Source organism: Kalmanozyma brasiliensis, assembly GCF_000497045.1.
Source record: "Kalmanozyma brasiliensis GHG001 unplaced genomic scaffold PSEUBRA_SCAF19, whole genome shotgun sequence".
NCBI lineage: Eukaryota > Fungi > Basidiomycota > Ustilaginomycetes > Ustilaginales > Kalmanozyma > Kalmanozyma brasiliensis.
In genome coordinates this window covers 310,550-332,090 of record NW_015961958.1, presented here as the reverse complement: position 1 = coordinate 332,090, position 21,541 = coordinate 310,550, and the positions used below count along the sequence as shown (strand labels likewise).

Here is a 21,541-nt window from a genome sequence, read left to right as displayed (position 1 = left end):
ATGCCGCCGAAGAAGAAGTCGGCACGCAGCGCTGCGGCAGCTGAGCCGCCAGCACCAGAAGCCCCAGCCACTTCGGCGCTGCAAGACGCCATGACTTCGATCAACTCCCTCTTCCCCCTCACAACACCCTTCCCGGATCCAGCCAACGACGACACACTCATACCGGCTGCAGACATAATGCTCGAGCAAGAACTGCTTCGCAATCCGGACAACTTTCGCTCGTGGTCCTCGTACATCGACCACATCATCGACACCAACATTGTCAAGCGACCTCCACCAGACGTTTCTCTCAGCACACATCAAGCCGCACTCCTCGGGCCTCTCGCGAGCAGCACTCAGCGCATTGCATTGCGGCGTATAACAAGCATCTACGAGCGCGCGTTAGCTCAATTTCCCACACGGTATTCGCTCTGGCGGGACTACTTGCAGAACCGCTCCCGCTTCGTACTCGGCGAGCCAAAAGGTGGCCTCGAGGCAAAGCGCAAGCGTGACCTGCAAGCTGCTCGCGAGAAGCTCGACTTTGGTCCCACACTCATCGATTCGCCCGATGACGAGGACTTTGGCCGCTCTTACACTGGTGGTCTCGACGGCACTGTCGGCTGGCAGGAATGGAAGAGCCTCGCTGCGCTGTACGAACGAGCGCTCATGTGGCTTCCAACCATGCCACGGCTTTGGCTCAGCTACCTGTCCATGTTCATCCATCCACAGTGCCCGTCCACCCTCTCGTATACACACGCACGTCGCACCTTTGACCGTGCGCTACGGACCTTGCCCGGCTCCCTCCATCTAAGGATATGGAAGGTGTACCTCAAATGGGCCGAACGTCGAGGCGGCGAGACGTGCCTCAGAGTATGGCGACGTTATCTTCGAGTCGACCCCACGCTGACAGAGCGATATGTATCGACCCTTCTCGCCCAGAAGGAGGACACCGAGGGAGATGCGGAGGACGAGGCGGAAGATGAGCAAGGGGGAGAGTCGTCACAGGGCAGCAAGAGTAGGTCTGGCTCCAAGGCGCTGGAGGCTTCCAAGCTTTTGCTCAAACTTGCTCGAGGCGCCGCAGACGGGTCGTATACCAGTCCGGAAGGCAAGAGCGCTTATCAGCTCTTCATCGAATGGCTAGAGCTGACCGAAAAGTACCCAGAGGAGATTGGTCTGGACTCAGAAGAAGAGAAGGAGGCGCTGTTAGAAAGCATCGGTACATCAGCCAACGGCAGGCAGGCTCACTCGCAAGTTGCGAGACGAGGCAAGAACAAAGCCGCAGCGACCTCCGACAATGCTCCGTCAGGCAAGCAATCCGGAACGGATTCACTCGATCCTTCTCGCCTCAACGTGACAAAGATCATCAAGGAGGATGGACTGGACAAGTTTGCGGACCAGTCGGGACGACTCTGGACCGGCTTGGCGACATACTGGATCAAGCGCGGCGAGTTCGAAGTAGCGCGCGACACGTTCGAAGCAGGCATGAAGGCCGTCAAAACCGTCCGCGACTTTACGCAGATCTTCGACGCTTACGCCGAGACCAGCGAAAATGTGATCGCCTTCATGATGGACGAGCTTGCCGAAGAGGCAGAGGACGACGACGACGAGGAAGAAGAGCCTAGAAAGAACAAAGAAGCGGATCTCGACCGCCGCATGCAAGAGTTCGAAGAGCTCATGGAGCGCCGGCCCTTCCTGGTCAACGACGTCCTGCTGCGACGCAACCCGGATGACGTGCAAGAGTGGGAGAAGCGCGTGCTTCTGTACGGCGACAACGACGACAAGATCGTCGAGACGTACCGCGAAGCCATTCAAAAGATCAATCCGCGCAAGGCCACCGCCAACTTCCACCAGATGTTCCTCAACTTTGCCCAGTTCTACGAATACGGCGGGTCAGCAGGGCTGGCCAAGCTCTCGGGCGAAGCCGACGAGGGCGAGGATGCCGCCGAAGAAGCTGCAGAGACAGATCTCGAGTCAGCGCGCAAGATCTTCGAAAAGGCGATCACCATCCCGTTCCGCCGAGTCGACGATCTCGCCGAGATTTGGTGCGAATGGGCCGAGATGGAGCTTCGGCATTCCAACTACGACGAAGCGATCCGCACCATGGCTCGCAGCGTGGCCCCTCCGCGTAACACCAAAGGCGTCCAGTACCACGACGACACGCTTCCACCACAGACACGTCTGTTCAAGTCGCTCAAGCTGTGGAGCTTCTACGTCGATCTCGAGGAGTCGCTGGGAGACGTCGAAAGCACCAAGCGTGTCTACGAAAAGGTGCTCGAGCTCAAGATTGCCAATGCGCAGATTATCATCAACTACGCCGCCTTCCTGGAAGACAACAAGTACTTCGAGGAGAGCTTCAAGGTGTACGAACGCGGTGTCGAGCTGTTCACCTACCCGGTCGCCTTCGAGATCTGGAACGTCTACCTCAGCAAGTTTGTCAAGCGCTACGGCGGCGCCAAGCTGGAACGGGCACGAGATCTGTTCGAGCAAGCGTTGGACAAGTGCCCCGCACGCTTCTGCAAGGCGCTGATGCTCATGTACGGCAAGCTGGAGGAGGAGCACGGTCTCGCCAAGAGAGCCATGAAGATCTACGACCGCGCTACCCGAGCCGTGTCGACGGACGACCGATACGACATGTTTGTCTTCTACCTCGCGAAAGCGGCGGCCAACTTCGGTCTCGCAGCTACACGACCGATCTACGAGCGGGCGATCGAGTCACTGCCAGACCGGCAGACGGCGGACATGTGTCTTCGCTTTGCGGAGCTGGAACGCAAGCTGGGCGAGGTGGACCGAGCGCGCGTCATCTATGCGCATGCTTCGCAGTTCTGCGACCCGCGCACGCACACCGACTTCTGGAAGCAGTGGAACCAGTTCGAGATCGAAACCGGGTCCGAAGATACGTTCCGAGAGATGCTGCGGATCAAGCGCTCGGTGCAGGCGCAGTTCAACACGGACGTGTCGTACATTGCCGCTTCGGCAGTCGCGTCTGCGCAACGCAACCAGGCTCAAGCTCAAAGCAATGGCGTCGCCGATGTGGACGGCAGCAATGCCGATGCAAGCGATCCGATGGCGAGGGTCGAAGCTGCTTCCAGGTCGACGGGTGCGAGGCCGACAGCATTTGTTGCCGCCAGCACTGCAGCCAGCGGTGCTCGTGTCGCTGATGCGAATGGCGACGGAAGTGCAATTAAGAACGAGGAGGTAGTGGGTGGCGATGATGAGGACGACGACGACCTTTTGTAATCGATATCGCGTAGTAGCCAGGGAAAGCAATCTTCTGGACGAGGACGACGTCTCCGCGGATATGAGCGGATCGGCTGTCGACGTGTCTTGGTTGGTCTCTCGACTTCGCTGTGCTTCTCCCCCACAAAAAAGGCGGCTTCGATGTCAGTCCCAGAGAGAGAGAGGCTTCTGCAGCTGCAGCAGCCGCGTTGTTGGAAGCGAGTTGAAAAGCGGAAAAGTCTAATTTTGGTGGACCTGACTGGCTTGAGCGAGATGAGCACGCAAAGGGACCACCACACCACCAGACTCGCGTTGAGCTGCAGCTCGTGCCCTTTTGACTGTCCGACTGCCGAATGCAGTCCGAAAAGTTGACAGGCGCGGCTCAAATGAAAGCTTGAATTCGTATCATCATCCTCCTCCTCCTCCTCCTCCTCATCTTCCTTTGACGCCTTACCACCTCGCCATCCATCTCACGACTTAACCCACACATTCTGTACCTAAGTGGCAACCGTCAGTCGCTCTCCAACACCCTTGGACTTCATCTGCTGCGTCGGCTCCGAACAATTTGACTCCTCCCTTTGTGCTACACAGCCCCCACGGCACGGTTCCCACATTGGCCGTCTCTTATCGACATTCCAGAGCCTGCTGTTACATTCACCCACCGCTCGTTCGCTATTCTTGCGCGACACTTTCGGCCCAACTCATAGGTCCCAAGACCCATCAGCAAGTCCTCTGTCTTCGCAGCGTGGGCCCAAGCGCATCTTTTCTCTCGAACATTCGACATTTGGAGACCAGTCTGTACGACTTCGCGTTCTACACACCTCTCTCTTCGCCATCACGAACGCGCTCATACTGCGCCTTGCATTCGCAGTCCCATATGCAGACAGTCACATCAAATCGTCGTCTCTGACGCGAGCGTCTTCACCTCGATACGTCCGCGCTCATTCGGCTTCGCGGTCGAAGGCCGTGGCAGCGGCTCGCTATCATGAAGCTCCCACATCTGCCGAGATCTCGGCAACGGCCACGTAAAGGTCACAGCTTTATGGAGGGGAACAGCACAATGGCACACGGAAATGCTTTCTTCTTCCAGATGATCATCCTCGCGCTGATAGTTGTCATTCTCGACGCGTTCTCCGGTGTTTCTGCAGCTAGTATAGTCGACGAACCCAACATCAGCAGCACCTCCAGCAACTCGCATCGGGACCTCATCCGGCCAACAAGACATCACCAGCTCGCACAGGCTGGATCTCGCTTTCGCAGCATCCCATCTACGCGTCCAGCCTCAGCTTCCGATCTTGTCCTCGCCAACACTGTCGTTCTCACAACGGTGGAAGGCGGCCTCTTTGCGCTCAACCGCGAGACCGGCAAACAGCTCTGGTCGCTCTCACCACACTCCAGCCACGAATCCGACTCGCTCCTTCGTCCGCTTGTGACAGCTCTGTACGGCAAAGAGCAAAAGTCGTTTGCCGACATTGCGCAAGGTGGTCGCTCTTTCGCATCGCCTTTCAGTGACGCCTCGCCTCTACTCGAGACGGGAGGCATCTACATCGTCGAGCCATCCTCGGCCGGCGACATCTACGTGCTCTCCTCTGCTGGTGGAAAGGCGGACTCTGCCTCTGTCGCCAGCGGCGATCCTGGCAGTGTCCAATTGGACAAGCTGCCGTTGACACTACCGCAGCTCGTTGAGCTCAGTCCCTTCTCTTTCGCCGGCGACGATACGCGCGTCTTCGTGGGACAGAAGCAAACTACGCTCGTCGAGCTCAATATCCAGACAGGCGAGCTAGGCGCCGTCTTTGGAGGTCGGCAGGCAGGTGTTTGGTGCGGCGCGCAAGCACATGATCTGGACCCAGCTCGCGTCAGTCCACAACAAAGCGACGGCTACCCAAGCGCAGAGTCATGCATCGACGACGAGCCAAACTTGTCAGGCTCCTCATCCAAATCGACCTCTCAGCTCGCGTACATCGGTAGAACCGACTATACCCTGAGCATCCACTCTCGCAGTTCCCCAGAGGCTTTGCAGACGCTGCATTTCAGCACCTTTGCACCTAACGCAGGCGATCGAGATGTGCAAGCCCTTTGGACACAAGCGGATCATCCGGACCAGCGCGCCATTCTTGGTATGCCCGAAGATGGCAGCGTCGTCTGCTTCAATCTCACAGAAGCCGACCTTGCCTCGAACGACTATGCCTCTGACGACGACGCATCTCGAACGCTATGGTCCGCCGAGCTGCGTGCAAGCGTAGCAGGCGTCTTTGATGTCGTCTACCCGGCACCGCATCTACAGAACACCAAGTCACTCAGTCGGCCAATTTTGGTCTCCCATCCTCCTGTTCCTCTGCAGCGCGTCTTTCCTCAGATCAGCGATCGACAAGCGGAAGAGGACGAATCGTATAGCTACCAAGATGGACTAGCGCCACGTCGCCGCTCCGCCTATCTGGGCATAGCAGGGGATAGTCTCTACGCCATGAGCTCTCATCGATTCCCACTCGTCGCATTTGCATCCAAGGCTGCTGCTGGTCTCACGGACGGGACCAATTCGCAAGCTGCCAGCGACAGCTGGATGCCTAGCCTGCCCGCATCGCAGAAGGGCTGGGCGGACGAGGGCCAACGCAAGTGTGCATCGTTCGGCTGCTGGCTCGGAAGCTATTCGCTGCAAGTCGACTCGAGCGCCGAAGGCAGGCTCCGCGACTCGCTCCTCGGATCACACCCTACCCTCGAAATTGACGGTGGCTCGCCAAGGCTAGGCATTGGAGACCGTCCTGCCTTCGGAGATTCTTCATCACCAGGGAACGATTCAGAAGGCTCGCCTCGAGACGGGTCCCCATCGGCGTCTGCTAAGCCCTCGCAGAGCCCGAAAGGGCGGAAGAAGCCTTCGCCGAAGTCGCGAAGGCCGGGAACTCGGGGTGACGCCGACGAGACATCGTCAGACTCCAGTCACGCTTCAGACTCTTCACCAGACCAGTCCGCGGGCAAATCAGGTGCTGCCGAACGAAGCTGGAAATCGCGCATGGCAATCCTACTGCTTCAGGTGATCCTGGTCCTCGTCATCGCTGTGCTCGCAGGCGCGACCTACCTCGGCCTGCAGGAACAAAAGATTCGCACCGAGAAGCAGGCAGCCGAGATCGCAAAAGGCGTCGTCTGGATACCCGTGCTCAAAGAAGACGAGGCCGGCTTTGGTGGAGAGGCCAACGCCGAAAAGATGCGCGCCGAGGAGGAGCGTCAGCTGCAACAGGCTATCGCCTTGTCGAATCAAGATGCGGCGACGGCTGCTTCTTCGTCTGTCGGCACATCTGGCTCCAAACCATCACCAGCAAACGACGACGAGGACGACGATGGCGAAGATGGTCAAGAAGGGTCCAACTCCGCTTCCAAAAAGAAGTCCAACAACAACAAGCGCAGACGCAGAGGCAAGCGCGCCGGGGCTGCTGCCGCTGCTAAGGCCGCCAAGGCTAACGGCAAAGAAGGCAGTCCTGAAGCGTCAGAGGCGGGTAATGAGAAAGCGGAGGATGACGACGAGGCGGACCATGAAAAGCAGGAGGCAAGCGTCAAGGCCCAAGAAGAGCCAGAAGAAGACTTCGTCCTCACAACATCGTCAAGGCAGGCCAACGGCGCGAACATCCAGAACGAAGTCGACGTATCCACATCAACGAACGTGTCCGACTCTTCTTCATCGAACGAGAACGAGCCGCAGACGCCACGGAAACGCGATGTGTCTCCTGAGGGCAAGCCTAAAAAGCCGAAAGGGGTGCGAACTGCAAGCTCAGCGCTGGCTGCGAGCGATAGTCTGCAACGCGCACAGCAGCTCATGTCACCTCAGCTCCGCTCACCATTGCTCAACTCAGGCTGGGGCGGATTCGAGGAGGAAGATGCCGCCTCGGTCGGCAGAGCTGCTGCCCAAATTGCAGCTAGCGGTCAGAGTCAATCGGGTGGATCAGCCTCGACCAACGGCGTTAGCACGTCTTCGCTCAGCATCTCGGATGAGGTGCTCGGATACGGCTCGTCAGGCACCGTCGTCTTCCGAGGCACCTTCCAAGGCCGTGCCGTCGCCGTCAAGCGCCTGCTACGCGACTTTGTCCACGTCGCCTCGAAAGAAGTCTCGCTGCTCGAGTCAGCCGACAATCATCCAAACGTCATTCGCTACTTCTACAAGGAGCTGACGCCCAGCTTCCTGTTCATCGCGCTGGAGCTGTGCCCCGCCAGTCTTGCCGAGGTCGTGGAACGTCCTGCCGACTATCGCGACTTGAGCAATCTGCTCGAGCCCAAGCGTGCCCTGCACCAGATCACCTCTGGACTGCGACATCTGCACTCGCTATCGATCGTGCACCGCGACATCAAGCCGCAAAACATCCTGGTGGCTACATCGGCCAACGGCAAGCACCTCAAAATGCTCCTCTCCGACTTTGGTCTGTCGAAGCGACTAGACGGCATGGCACAGACGAGCTTCTCGCAGACCGTCAACAACCCTGGCGGCACTGTGGGCTGGCGTGCCCCTGAGATTCTCCGAGGCGATGTCAATCTCGACGCTGGGTCCGAATCCGAGTCGTCGATGGGCAACAATCCAAGAGCCACCACGAGTCGCGAGGAAAAGTCACGTCTCACACGAGCGGTCGACGTTTTTGCGCTCGGTTGTCTTGCCTATTACGTGCTATCGAACGGGGACCATCCCTTCGGCTCGCGCTTCGAGCGAGAGATGAACATCATCCGCAAGCGGATCGACCTTGCTCGACTCGACGGTCTGGGCGAAGAGGGTCACGAAGCGCAGGATCTGGTGCTCAAGATGATCTCTCACGATCCGCGTCAGCGCCCCTCTGCAGCCGAAGTGCTGACCCACCCGTACTTTTGGGACCCGAACAAGCGGCTCAACTTCCTGCAAGACGCCTCGGACCGTTTCGAGATCATGGACAAGGATCCGCCCACTCCGGCGCTCGTGCTGCTCGAATCCAAGGCGCGCAACGTGCTTGGTACCGACTGGCACCGCCGCTGCGACAAGATGTTCCTCGAGAATCTCGGCAAATTCCGCAAGTACGATCCCGCGTCTGTGCAGGATCTGCTCCGGGCCATGCGCAACAAGAAGCATCACTACCAGGATCTGCCGCCGACGTTGAAGAAGATTCTGGGAAGCTTACCGGATGGCTACCTCAACTACTTTACGAGGCGCTTTCCGGAGCTGTTCCTGCACGTGTACAACACAATCGTGGATCAGCCACTGATCAGGACGGAGCCGGTGTTTAGGGAGTACTTCCATTGCGCCGAGCCCGATCATTAGCGATGGCCGGCCACACACCATCAGCTGCATCTCAATTCTCACACACCCGATTCGGCAGGGCAAGTCTCCAGCATAGCAAAGCTGGTCGAGTCGAACACCTGTATTTGTATCGTATCATTATTCGCCATTCGTAAGCGCATCTTGCAATTGTATCCTGTCACTACTTCGCAAGGACGTGCCGGCCTGCAGGTGCATCCTGCTCCCGGTAAGAGGTGATGCTTGAGCGTAGCGGTACGGCGGCGATATGAGAAATCCGGAAATCGGAGGCGATTTGCTGCCGCTTTTTGGAGATTTTTTGAGCAAACCAGAAGATTTTCATTCCAGCTGCACCCTGACTTGCTTGCTTGCTCGCCATCATCACTGCCACGCTCGACATCCCACCACTTTCAGCGACGGATTACCGGCTCGCTCGCATCGCTGCACTCGACGACAAGAGATTCAATTGATCGATCCCGCAAGCATACGTGCTCTGGTCTCTTATGACATACTCCCAGCACACGACTCGAAGCATCGCACTACCATCCCTCACCATGGCTCCGACAGCCTCCTCCTCCTCTGCCCCCAACGCGGGCGACTCCAAGTCCCGTCTCCTCCGCTTCACAGGCCACCGCAACTTTCGTCAACGTCTCATCCTCTCTCTCGTCTCGCAGCGACCCGTGCGCATCGACTCAATCCGACCCGACTCGTCTAGCCCTGGTATCCGCGATTTCGAAGCCAACTTCCTCCGTCTCCTCGAAAAGGTCACCAATGGGTCGCACGTCGAAATTTCCTACACCGGTACATCGATCCTGCTCAAACCTGGAGTGATCGCCGGAGGCAAAGTGGTGCACGACTGCTCGCTCACCCGCGGTATCGGCTATTGGTTGGAATGGATGGTAGTCCTGGCGCCATTTGCGAAGAAGGAGTTGCATCTGACGCTGCGCGGCGTCACCAACATGGATGGCGATCTGGGCGTGGATACGATTCGAACGGTGACATTGCCGCATCTGACGCTTTTCCTGCCGTTGGACTCGCTCAGCACGCTAGCTAGCTCGTTGGAGCTGCGCATCGCCAAACGTGGTTCCGCACCGTTGGGTGGTGGAGAGGTGCATTTCAGATGTCCGGTGGTAAAGCACTTGAGCACGGTCAACTTTGTTGCGCCGGGAAGGGTGAAGAAGATTCGGGGCATTGCGACTTCGACGAGGGTGAGCCCGCAGATGGCCAACCGACTTATTGACGCCGCCCGTGCTGTGTTGGGTCGGTACATCCCGGATCTGTATCTCTTTGCGGATGTCTATCGTGGGGAGGATTCGGGCAAGTCGCCAGGATTCGCGATTACGTTGCTCGCAACGTCGACCACTGGTGCGATCCATTCGGCGGAAGCGGCGAGTAAGGCGACCGACCCAGGTCTGCCAGAGGACCTCGCACAGTCAGCGGCGAGGATGCTGCTTGAGGAGATCGCAAGTAGCGGTTGTGTCGATAGGAGTCACCAGCCACTGGTGCTCCTGCTCATGGCACTCAGCCCGCAGGACGTCGCCAAATGCACCATGGCTAGCCCCACGGCGAACGCCGTGCAGATGATGCGGGATCTCAAGGAGGCTCTCGGGGTGAGTTTCAAGATCACCCCCGCCTCCGATGCAACCACAGCGCTCGTAGATGGCGCAGAGGATGACGATGCAGAAGAGGAGGACGAGCAGAAGAAGATGCTGCAGAAGCTGGCGAATCCGGAGCTGTTCGCTTATAGCTGTGTCGGTGTCAACTTTGGTGGGTTCAAGAAGGTCGGCTAGACAATGTTCACAGGTTGGCCTTCCGCGCTCTTGCCAGTATACCCTTTCCCATCGCAATGCAGCGACTTCTGTCTCCATGCAATGCCCCTTGTGTGATCAAAAGAGTGAGCCAGAAGCCAAGCCATAGCAACCGCAGAGAGTTGGCCAAGTCGCAGAATGGGCCAAAAAAGAAGTCTCCCAACGTGGGGCTCGAACCCACGACATTCAGATGACCCGAGAATAAGTCTCGGAAACCCTTGTAAGTAAGAGTCTGACGCTCTACCGACTGAGCTAGCCGGGATAGAACTGTTAGGCTCCCGAGCCGTGCTTTGTGTATATGAACTTAGATTTTTGGCCTCCCATCTCCGACCCAGAAGCTTCTGGGATTTAGTGCTTGCTTTGGGCTCGCATATCAGATGTCAGGGTCTACTTTGTCGACCATCTTCCCCAACATTTGCACGCGAGCAGGTGGTCGACGCTTTCTCTCCACCGCGGTCCAGCCTGCGAGACCACCAGAGCCACCCCATCGGAGGGTGCAACTTGCTAGCTGTTCGTTCGGACGAGCACAGGGTCAAGCATCCGCAGTGTGGGCTGCTCGTGCCATTGCTAGCGCCATCAGTGCGGCCACACCAGCACGGGGCGCTAACCCGATCGCGTCGTCTTCGGCCAGCGGCGGCATTCGACTGCGATCTCCATTCCGGTGTTCCTCGCTCAGTACAGCATCATCCCGTCGCTCACTTGGGCTCGCCGCCATGTCGGACGTGCTTGTCTACTCTGGACCGGGAGTCTCGACCTCGGCCCTGCACCACACGCTCAAGACGCTACGCACGCTGCTCACCACGTACGATGTCAAGACGGCGGATGCCAAGACGCTGGCTCTCGATCCGTGGCAGAAGGGTGCAGCGCTCGTGGTCATTCCTGGCGGTCGAGATCTGCCGTACGTCTCCGAGCTCGCCCGGCCGTACTCTCGCGATACAAATGCCTCCTCATCGTCTGGCAGCAGGACAGCGTCCGCGCAAGTGCGCGCCTACGTCGAGTCGGGCGGCAGCTTCCTTGGGATCTGTGCAGGCGCATACTACGCTTCCGCGCACTGCACCTTTGAGCGCGGCACGAGCATGGAGGTGGACGGCGAGCGACCGTTTCTTCGGTTCTTCCCTGGGACCTGTCAGGGGACGGTATATCCCGGATTCGTGTACGAGTCCGACAAAGGAGCACGAATTGTGGACATCGAGCGTACGAGAGAGAGCGACCAATGGAGGTGCCACTACAACGGGGGCGGAGCGTTCATGGACGCCGATCGGTTTGCGGGGGACGGCGTCGAGGTGCTCGCTCGCTACGCGCAGGTGCAGCCGGACGAGCTGCGTCTGGACATCGACTTGAACAGCGGAGAGGCGAAGCAGAGACGGCCGGACTACGGTGGGGAGGCTGCGGTGGTGCTTTCGTCAGTTGGGCTTGGCAAGGCGTTGCTGTTCGGAACGCACCCGGAGTTCCCACTGTTGCCCACATCAACGCCCGTACTCTTGGCGGAGAACGGTCAGACACAGGCGCAGGATGACAAGGATCGCGACGAGCACGATAGACAGCTCCGCGTGCACGAACAGCGTCGGCTGCAGTGGATGCACGAACTGTTCTCGCAGCGATTGGGGCTGCGTTCGGAGCTGCCTCAGTGGGCTGCTCCAACGAAGCTGTCTGAAGCAGCTCGTGCGGCGGGAGCAGCGAGTACAGCTGTCGAGACGGAAGAGCCTAAGCTGCAGCCCATTCTTCTTGCATCGATCGGCGAAGGGTCGGATCAGGTCACTAACGATATCGTGCAGAAGCTCGCTGCGGAAGCGTCCAGCTCAGCATCGCATATCGAAGGGTTCGGGTCGAGCTCTGCCTTGAAAGGCGCCATCGTGGCCAGCGTCAAGGACTCGAACGACACGATGCACTTTGCTTCCGCAGACGCAAACGCCATTCGGGAGGCTCAGGGGTTGTGCTCTTCCGCCGACTACGCTGCTTTCTCCAAGCCCATCGTTCCCGCGCCTGCCGCCGATGGAAGCGCTGAGGACTCGAACTCAGACAAGGAAGTCGACTTGGACTCGGTGCCCAAGTACGTGCTCGTCTGCAAGCAAGATCGACCCTCCTCTGACGTCCTTCCCTACTGGAACATCGCCGAGTACGAAAAGCATCTATTGCACTTCCGACAGATCAACTCTCAAAGAGAGAGCGACAAGGAACCCGGTCATTGGTCAACATGGCGTGCGCCGTATGACCCGTTCAACCCTTTCGGTTCCTCCGCCAGCACGACACCCACCGATCTCCGATTCGGCACGCCCATGCTATACACGCAGATGGTGACGTCCACCCAAACCATGCTGGACAAGAACTTCCGTCTACTTTCCGCCCTGCCTGTCGGAACAACCTTCTTTGCGACGCAGCAGATGTCCGGTCGAGGGCGGGGTGGCAACCGGTGGATCTCGCCTAAGGGCTGTTTGCAGTTCTCCACCGTCTTCCGTGTTCCCGTCTCGATGGCTTCCAAAACCGTCTTCCTTCAATACCTTTCTGCGCTTGCTGTCGTCGAGGGCATTCGTATTGCTTTAGGCGACAGTGCAGCGGGTCGTGCAGTGGCGGACAAAGTACGCATCAAGTGGCCGAACGACATTTACGCCGAGATCCCTCCCGCGTCGGACGGACGGGCGAAGACGGCGACCTTCGAACTCAACGGCAAACGATATGCCAAGCTGGGCGGTATCTTGGTCAACTCGCAATTCAGCGGCGGGAGCGAGTTCGTGCTGATCTCTGGGTGTGGTGTCAACTGTCTCAACCCTCGTCCGACGACGTCGGTCTCGGACCTCATTGCGATTCACAACGACACCAACGAGGGGGAGAAGCTGGATGAGATTACGCAGGAAAAGCTGGCAGGTGCGATATTGTCCACGTTCGACTCGATCTGGCGCACCTTCATGCAGAATGGAGGCAACTTTGCGCCGTTTGTGCCGAGGTATAGACAGGCTTGGCTGCACAGCGATCAGGAAACGACGCTGACCGAGGATGCGCTCAGGAGCGGTGAAGGAGGCGGAGAGGAGAGTGTTAGAATCGTAGGTATCTCATCCGACTTCGGTCTGTTGCAGGCCGTCCCTAGGACGAGCAACGTGCATGCGAAGGATGGAAGGGCTTGGGGAGACACAAAGGATGCAAACGCGAGTGGGATCATCCAGCTCCAGCCGGATGGGAACTCGTTTGATATGCTGCAGAATTTGGTCAAGCGCAAGGTGTAGCGGTGTTCACGTATGCTCAGTGTCTCAGCAATAGGAGCTGTAGACGACAATTTCTAGCCGTTGGTCGAACTGTTGGGATCTCATGATGCCTAGGTGAGGAGCAGAGACGTTGTGGTGAGCCGCTATGAAATTGTGCTCAACGTCTAGCACCGCCTGGAAGGCCGCGGCATGCCGTGGAAGCAGCCTTGGCGACGTGGAGGATCTGCACTGTTGCGGTGCGTGAAACCGTGGATTTTTCGAAATGCGCTCGTCTGTGTGTTGCTTTTGACGTGTGGCAAGGCTCGTGCGCTAAAATTGGCTGCATCTTGAAAAAGGGTGTTGGTTGGCTCACGACATCATCCATCATCTCATCCTACATCGCGCAGTTGGCGCACCTACTCAGCACATACCACGCACCCATCCTTCGCCCACCGCATCTCACAACCATGTCGGCCGCCGCGGTAGTAGAAGACGCGCTCGAGCCCACGCTGCAAAACATTCTCGACCAGAAAACGCTCAAATGGCTCTTTGTCGGAGGCAAGGGTGGTGTCGGTAAAACCACCACCTCTTGCTCTCTCGCCATCCAGCTCTCCAAAGTTCGCGAGTCGGTGCTGCTCATCTCGACGGACCCGGCACACAACCTCTCGGATGCCTTCGGTCAGAAGTTTGGCAAGGAAGCAACCAAGGTCAATGGGTTCGACAACCTCTCTGCGATGGAGATCGATCCGAACTCGTCGATTCAGGAGATGATTGAGCAGTCGGACAGCTCTGGAGGGGCGATGGGGTCGATGATGCAGGATTTGGCGTTTGCCATTCCGGGTGTGGATGAGGCGATGGGATTCGCGGAGATCATGAAGCATGTCAAATCGATGGAGTATTCGGTCATTGTCTTCGACACTGCGCCGACGGGGCATACGTTGCGATTCCTCTCCTTCCCAAGCGTGCTCGAAAAGGCTCTGGCGAAGTTCTCCACCCTGGGCAGGAGCCTGGGGCCGATGTTGGGTCAATTCCAATCGATGCTCGGCGGCGGCGGCGCAAACCAGGAAGACATGTTCGCCAAACTCGAAAGCATGCGCGAAGTCATCACCGAGGTCAACACCCAATTCAAAGACCCCGAGAAAACGACGTTCGTCTGCGTCTGCATCGCCGAATTCCTCTCCCTCTACGAAACCGAACGCCTCATCCAGGAACTCACCCAGTACGAGATCGATACCCACGCCATCGTTTGCAATCAGTTGCTGTATCCGAAGAAGGACAGCAACTGCCAACATTGCAGAGTGCGGAAGCAGATGCAGGACAAGTATGTGGGCGAGATGATGGAGTTGTATGCGGACGATTTTCATATTGTCAAGATGCCATTGTTGACGGAGGAGGTGAGGGGAACGGAGAAGTTGAAGGATTTCAGCAAGTTTTTGATCAGCCCGTATAGCCCGCCGTCCGAGTAAGGGTGCAGTTGGGGTTGGGCGCGGTGTTCTTCCGTATCAGTCGCAATGTAGACGATGTTGTTACTCTCATCTTGGCTGGCAGAAGACTCATGTCGTGTACGAGAACATGACGGTACGCAGTCGTAATGTAGAGCATGACTTGTATCACTCTGACGTTCTCGAGTCGCATACTTCTGAGATTGAGTTCGAGTCCAGGAGCACTCCAAGCACTCGACACAGGTTAAGCTTCGAAGCTGGGGGTGCAGGAGGGGCCGGCTGGAAATTTCTCAAAGCTGTTAGGCTCAGCGTCAAGTCAACCCGCACGGATCTTGTCCTTTCGCATGAAGAATGAGAAAAAGAGCTCCACACATCGGAGAATTTTCGAGCCTCTGGATCTCAGGCCAGATTAAAAGGGCCCATTTTTAGCTCTGTCTCAGTTAGTCATGCAGGGAAACGACGGTCTTCTCCGCAGTGAGCTTGGTTGCAACTAGCCTGAGCTCGTACGCCTGTTACCTCGTGCTTCCGGTCAGCACAGCGCACAAGCTCAGGCTCGAGGGGACACAGCTGCGGACGATCCGATGGGATGGTCGTATCGGATAGAGGAGCCGACAAGGGTACCACGGCAAGAATGGGCTCGCTTGGAACGGGACAGCCGAGAAAGGGATGACTTTGCAGGTCGCGTCACTGCCATATGCCAGCATCAGCACCGCCGCTGTGGAGCAGCGCGGCAAGAGCGAGCCCCTAGCTACCTCTTCGCATTGTTACGATCACATTCACACGCCCAGGCTTCGGATGCCTAGCCGACGGTAGACTCAGCTCTGCGCCAAGCCCACCGTCCGAGGGTCGAGATCGGCTCGATGCAGCATGATCGACTCGGTGGAGCGAGAAGAAAGAATGCCGCAGGCCCTAACCAGAATTCGCATTCTGCACTGCATGCCCACAGAGGGGCCGAGGTGCAGCTCCCCTTTTTCATTTTCTGCGTGGTGGAGCCGCTTCCACACCTCAAGCTGCAGTCATGGTCGGAAAGCGTGGGAGAAAGACATGCGCCCTCGTACCCCACTTCCTGTTGCTGGTGGAGCCGACCATGGCACGAATCATTGCGGCCTCCGTGGTGACACGAGCCATCTTCTTCTCGCGTGTCCCTCCCTTGCAGCAGCCAATGAGGTGGAGAAACATCATGGAAAAAAAAAGAGCAAAAGAAAAGAAAAAAGTCAGCATTTTTCGGAAAGTCGAGAAAGCACGAGGCAGCACACCGCTTTGTGAAAAAGCTGCTGTCTCGGCCAGGAGCCATTTTCTTAGCTGCTTCTCAAAACCCCTTTTTCACCCTCCGATCACGGCCAAAAGTGTTGGTGAGCGTTACTTCTGAAAGCATTCTTCCTTTGCATCTTCCTCCTCCTCCTTCTCGCCCTTCCTCCGACATCAGCAGCTACCTTCGATCGCCCTCTCACACTCGACGTCCGGTTTGATAGCGTATTCAAGGTCCTTCTGCCTTTCTCTTCACGCATCGACGCCCAAGGTCCTGGTTTCTTCGCTTCTTTCGACTCGCTCGCTCAATCTGCATTCCGCTTGACATTCGTTCCTCGGCACCTTCTTGCATTCGCCATCTATACCTGAACACCCGATAACCACACTGCATCGGATCGAACGGATCGCTCGTCGCTTGTTCTGCTTCTCAAGCTCATCTGCCACCCAGCACAGCTTCCGCCACGTCCGCCCTCCCAGCCTCGCAGTCCAAGCCTCATACTGCCAGCTTGTCTCGAATTCTGCATCGGTTACTGCTTTCATTCGGCTTCAAACATACCTCGAGTCCTCGTCATTCACCGGATATAAACATCTTACGAAACGCACGCCACGTGACAACGGCAGCCCTCTGAGAGTCGGATAACTTGATCCGGTCTGCCTAACGCACCCAAGCAACTGGTCAAACCAACCAGTCAGGCTCCACTCGCAGGAGTCCTCTAGCACGATTCCTTCCGGACCTCTTGCATGTCGAAGCTCTGTACTCACCTCGGCTGTGGTTCAGGCTTCCGCGTACCTCTCCTGAGCCAAGATGGATCTCTACTCGACCTCGTTTACCATCCCACGCTCGATCGGTGCGAGCTCGTTCGCTTCCGATTCCTCCAATCAAAATGTGAATGCCACCGCATCATCGTCGTCGGGAGTGGGCCTCGATGCACTTCGAGCAGGTGCACGCCCCGCCCCTCCCGCCTCGGCTGCTCCTGAGCCTCCGGCATCCTCCTTGCCCGGTCGATTCACCTCAATGCGCTCACGCTTTCCTCCTAGCGTCAAGGCATTCATGCCCAGTGCTTTCGGCGGCAAGCGCACAAATGATCGCATCGTCGAAGCGGTAGGTGCTGAAAAGGCCGACGGCGACGCTGCTGCTGCTGCGGCAGCTTCCTCGTCTCAGTCTGCCCCGTCAAGTACCGAGACGGAAGGCCCTGCGCCGCTAGCGCCCATCGGAGAACGAGGCAATGCACGACCTTCCAGGGTGGCTGGCTCAAACTTGGTCGACGACAATGCAGGTAGCCAGCACCGAGACAGCAGGTCCACGGTCGGCACACGTTCCAGCTTCGACATCTCCTCCGCGGCGTCCTTCACCGCTGACAGCACGGCAGCCAGCAGTGCCATCGGTGCCAACCCGTCAAGCACGACACACTCGGCTTCAAATTCCATCTCGCTCAATCACCCGCAGCACGAGCGTGGCATGACGCAGTCGCAGAGCAGCAAAGACCTGCAAGAGGCCATACAGAAGCTCAGCTCCGACGTCATGGCCAATCACCAATGCCTCGTCTCCTTTGCACCAGTCCCGCAGCCTGATGAATCACGCATGCCTCCAACGCCTCTCTCGCATCCTTTCCCCCGTCAGAGCTCCTTCTCCTCTCTGCAAAGCCTCGACCAGCTGCCTCTGCCCAACACCAACGGCTCCGGCGGCTCCGGCTACCCTTACCAGCAGTACCACCCTCAGCCCATTGGTACGCCGGACACGCACTCGTCTGCCTACTTCGCCGGTCGATCCGGTGGGGAAGCGCTCGGCTCTGGTTTCCCTGGTCTCAACGCAAGCTCGCTGTCGCTCTCGTCGCTCAATCCGCAGTCTGGCAGTCACATCGCACAGGAGGTTGGGCTGTCCTCGGCTCAGCCCCTGCGATCGCCGCATCCCAATGCAGCAGGCGTACCACGAGCTAGCCTCAGCGGTGCAAGCAAGCCACCGCAGTACAATTTCCATCTCAGTGGTGGCTACCAGCAAGTCATGAACGCACGTGGGACGATCCTGCGAGAGAATCCGTTCAAGACCACGTCGTCCATCAAGGTCTCCCGTGCTGATGTGTTCGACATCGCCCCCGGCCAGTCGCCGCCTGGCAAGGAGAGCATCAAGGAAGACGTCCGACGCAAGCTCGATGACGTTCAGACGGCTACGGGTGCGACCATCACGCTCAAGAACGCCGAAGTACGTGGCGCCGATCTCGGATACGGTCTCGAGACCGAGCGCATTGTTGAAGTGCTCGTATCCGGACCCTTCGAGAGCGTCGAGCTGGCGCGCGTCAAGGTGCTTGTCATCTTTGACGAGATCGCAGGACTCAAGCCCGAGACGTGCGAGATCGACTACAAGCTGCACAACATCATCGGCGGTCGCAAGCGATGCGTCCTGCAAAAGATTGAGGAAGAGACCGGCACCAGCATCTACCTGCCCAGCTCCTTCCTCGGCACCTTTGGCTCCAATCTCGCCACTCGCAGCGACGCAAGCGGTGTCGCTGCTCACCAGAATCAGATCCACATCACGGGCGAGTTCTTTGGCGTTCAGCGTGCTCGCGACATGCTGTTCCAGGTCTCGATGCATAAGAGCAAAGGTATCATCTCGCGCGATGCCGCCATCTTGCCTCGCAAGCTCGATTGGATGCTCACCGAGCGACTCGAGGAGCTGCGATCCATCATGATCGACAACGGCACCTTTGTTGCTTTCCCACTGCTCGGCAGCCAATCGAGCGTCATTTCTGTGTTTGGCGACCACCGCGTCAACATCGAGCGTACCATCCGATCGATCATGCAGCTCGCGTGTTCGTTCTATGTGGCCTCGCTCTGGCTGCTGCCGGTGGGCTTCGACGTCTACATGCCTTCGCAGGCCAACCTCAACCCGACCCAAGTTGCCCCCGTGCTCAAGCACGTCAGCAATGCTTCTGGCGCCGAAGTCGTCTTCAAGAGCAACTGCTTCGAGATCCATGGTCTTGAGTCCGAGGTGCGCACCGCTGTCTCCGCGCTGCTCGAGCTGGATCTGATGAAGAGCTTCAACTTTGAGGTGCGCTTCCAGATCGAGCTGGCCAACGAGCACCGCGAATTCATCTCGGGCAAAAAGAACGGCAAGGTCAACAAGGTCATGAAGCAGTGCGGCGTCCGCATCAAGTTCGAGACCTTCAACGACTACAACTTCTTGATCGATGTCTCTGGCAACGACCGCAACGGTGTCTTGCAGGGCCTTGGCTTGCTGCAGGAGGAGCTGCCCGCCGAAATGTCATTCCACGTGCCCGAGGCTTACCACAAGCGCATCATTGGTGTCGGTGGCAAGAACATTCAGCGCATCATGAAGAAGTTCGGCGTGTACGTCAAGTTCAGCAACGCCGAAGAGTTCGCTGCGTTGGGAGGCTACCTCGACAACGAAGACAACGTCATTGCTCGCACGCCGGCCAAGAATGCGGTCAATCTCGAGAACCTCAAGCTCTCGGTTATGGAGCTAGTCAACCCGAAGGATAAGGACTACATTAGCGAGACGGTCACCATCTCGCGCCGATACCACCGCACGCTGCTGGGCGAGAAGGCGATCTTCATCCACGACATTGAGAGCAAGACGAGCTCGAGTGTTCGCTTCCCTGCGCGGGAGTCGGCGTCCGATCTGGTGACCATCTTTGGCCCGGAGTCGCAGATCCACATCGCTGCGCAGATGCTGCTCGATCACGTCCCCTTCGAGGCCGAGTTCCGTGCACCCAACTCGACAGAGCTCGCAGAGGCTATTCAGAGTGACGAGTTCACTGCGCTGGCCGAGCAGCTCAAGCGAGATCTCAGCATCACTGTCTCGCCTGTCATCGAGCAGCGACGCCCCGGAGGTGAGGCGGTCTTTAAGCTGCGACTCAACAGGAGCAACACGGATTTCTTGCCCACCGCCAAGGATGCCATCGAGGACTTCCTGATCAACCGCAACGCCAACATCTACGCCGCACCATCTCGAGCTCGCTCCGACTCGTTCGCCTCGGCCTTCCCACACTTTGCCAACAAGCTCATCTCGACGGCTGCGGCGGCCGAGTCGACCGAGTCGTTCCATCAAACAGCTGCAGCCAATGCAGCCGCCGAGCAAGCGCGTGCGAACGAGCGCAGAGTTCGTGCTGCGGCTTCGACGCCCGATATCAAGGCGCTCTTTGATTCGCCTGGCCAGCACCTTGGACCAGGATTCCCGACTGGCAATGGTGCCATCGCGGCTACAGCGGCCAACTCGCCGATGATCACCTCTTCGCTCTACGCTTCGCCGTACGGCAACGGGCGTGGATTTGGCAGCGATGTATGGGGCGCGCCTACGCGTGCCTTCACGACGAGCACCACGAGCAGCAACGCGCCGAGCTTTGTTGGGCTGCCGCCGCCTGGCGTGGGCCCGCAAGGCGCGGGGCTGCCCAGCCCTGCAATCACTGGTGCTATCGGTGCTGGTGTGCCAACGACGCCAGGAGGCATTCAGTTCCCTTCGCAGCCCTCCTTGCACCATCAGCAGAGCGGTCCTCGACTGTCGGACGAGATGCACATGAACCGCGGCTTGGAGGGCATGTCGATGGATGACCGAGTCAAGGCGCTCCGCAAGCCGCGTTCGTTTGCGCATCGAGCCCAGAGCCTCGATATCGGAGCCATGGCGGCCCAGCAGGCTTCGCAGCACGCTAGTGGTAGTATGAGCGTTGGGCCATCGACTCCATTTGGGCTCGGTCCGATCGGAACGGGTGCGCCGAGCATGACGGGTCACTTCCCTGGTATGGGAGGCTCGCAATCGAGTTTCACCTCGGGTGCACCTCATCACCTCTATGGCCCTCCCACACCGCAGGGCAGCCTGCCTCAGCAACAGAAACAACTTCACCAACAGCAGCAAGGATACGGCATGCCTCATCAGCCTCAACACCTCCATGCATCATCTGCTAGCATTTCGCGCCTCCCACCTGGCCGCAACACGCAGAACCTCGATCCCACCACCATGGACGAAGTGAGCCGCGTTCTCGCCCAACTCGCTTTCGACCGCCCCTAGTTCTCTCTTAATCTGGATCCCGGCATCGGTCACCGTTTCTTTCTTCCCAGCACGGAGCATAACTTGTACATGATTCCCCTGTCTACATCGATACACCCCCACATACCTCTTGCGGTCTCGCATATGCACATTTATATCATCAGTACTACCCGCCTCGATCGAGCTGTCTTGCTTTCGGTTGGGGCACCCCTTCATTCTTCGAAATCGATACGATCATACCATTGCCATTCGTCGCTCTTTGTGAGCGTTGTGGCGTTGAGCCGTTCGCGTTGAGCCATGATGTTGATCCGGACAAGGGAAGGCAGAGATTGATGGTCGGCTGAAGGACGGACTTTTCGCACCGAGTTGCGGTGTTAGACCCTGGATTGAGGGCAGGCAAAATTTTATCGGACCCGAATTGGGCGCTTCAG

At 58.1% G+C, this 21,541-nt stretch overlaps 6 protein-coding genes and 1 non-coding gene across 7 annotated transcripts; 6 read left to right on the top strand and 1 right to left on the bottom strand.

Annotated features, from left to right (window-relative positions):
* On the top strand, positions 1 to 3,216 carry PSEUBRA_002468 (Tetratricopeptide repeat-containing domain protein; the record flags this gene model as incomplete). The annotated part of the gene is made up of 1 exon (XM_016435622.2): positions 1 to 3,216. One exon carries the CDS (start codon positions 1 to 3, stop codon positions 3,214 to 3,216), a length of 3,216 nt encoding a protein of 1,071 aa, XP_016293057.2.
* Positions 3,217 to 4,255: 1,039 nt separating this feature from the next.
* Positions 4,256 to 8,461, top strand: PSEUBRA_002467 (Protein kinase domain protein; the record flags this gene model as incomplete). The annotated part of the gene is made up of 1 exon (XM_016435640.2): positions 4,256 to 8,461. One exon carries the CDS (start codon positions 4,256 to 4,258, stop codon positions 8,459 to 8,461), a length of 4,206 nt encoding a protein of 1,401 aa, XP_016293056.2.
* Positions 8,462 to 8,991: 530 nt separating this feature from the next.
* PSEUBRA_002466 (RNA 3'-terminal phosphate cyclase, insert domain protein) lies at positions 8,992 to 10,227 on the top strand (the record flags this gene model as incomplete). The annotated part of the gene is made up of 1 exon (XM_016435626.1): positions 8,992 to 10,227. One exon carries the CDS (start codon positions 8,992 to 8,994, stop codon positions 10,225 to 10,227), a length of 1,236 nt encoding a protein of 411 aa, XP_016293055.1.
* A 174-nt stretch (positions 10,228 to 10,401) lies between these two features.
* Positions 10,402 to 10,507, bottom strand: PSEUBRA_006463. The gene is made up of 2 exons: positions 10,471 to 10,507; positions 10,402 to 10,437 (listed from the first exon to the last, which is right to left on the bottom strand). It is a non-coding gene; the product is annotated as a tRNA-Lys (tRNA).
* A 115-nt stretch (positions 10,508 to 10,622) lies between these two features.
* PSEUBRA_002465 (Biotin/lipoate A/B protein ligase) lies at positions 10,623 to 13,463 on the top strand (the record flags this gene model as incomplete). Its single annotated transcript, XM_016435617.2, has 1 exon — positions 10,623 to 13,463. One exon carries the CDS (start codon positions 10,623 to 10,625, stop codon positions 13,461 to 13,463), a length of 2,841 nt encoding a protein of 946 aa, XP_016293054.2.
* A 425-nt stretch (positions 13,464 to 13,888) lies between these two features.
* Positions 13,889 to 14,887, top strand: PSEUBRA_002464 (Anion-transporting ATPase-like domain protein; the record flags this gene model as incomplete). Its single annotated transcript, XM_016435628.1, has 1 exon — positions 13,889 to 14,887. The coding sequence occupies one exon, from the start codon at positions 13,889 to 13,891 to the stop codon at positions 14,885 to 14,887; it is 999 nt and encodes a 332-aa protein (XP_016293053.1).
* Positions 14,888 to 16,916: 2,029 nt separating this feature from the next.
* On the top strand, positions 16,917 to 21,131 carry PSEUBRA_002463 (K Homology domain, type 1; the record flags this gene model as incomplete). Its single annotated transcript, XM_016435634.2, has 1 exon — positions 16,917 to 21,131. One exon carries the CDS (start codon positions 16,917 to 16,919, stop codon positions 21,129 to 21,131), a length of 4,215 nt encoding a protein of 1,404 aa, XP_016293052.2.
* Between the last annotated feature and the right edge of the window lie 410 nt (positions 21,132 to 21,541).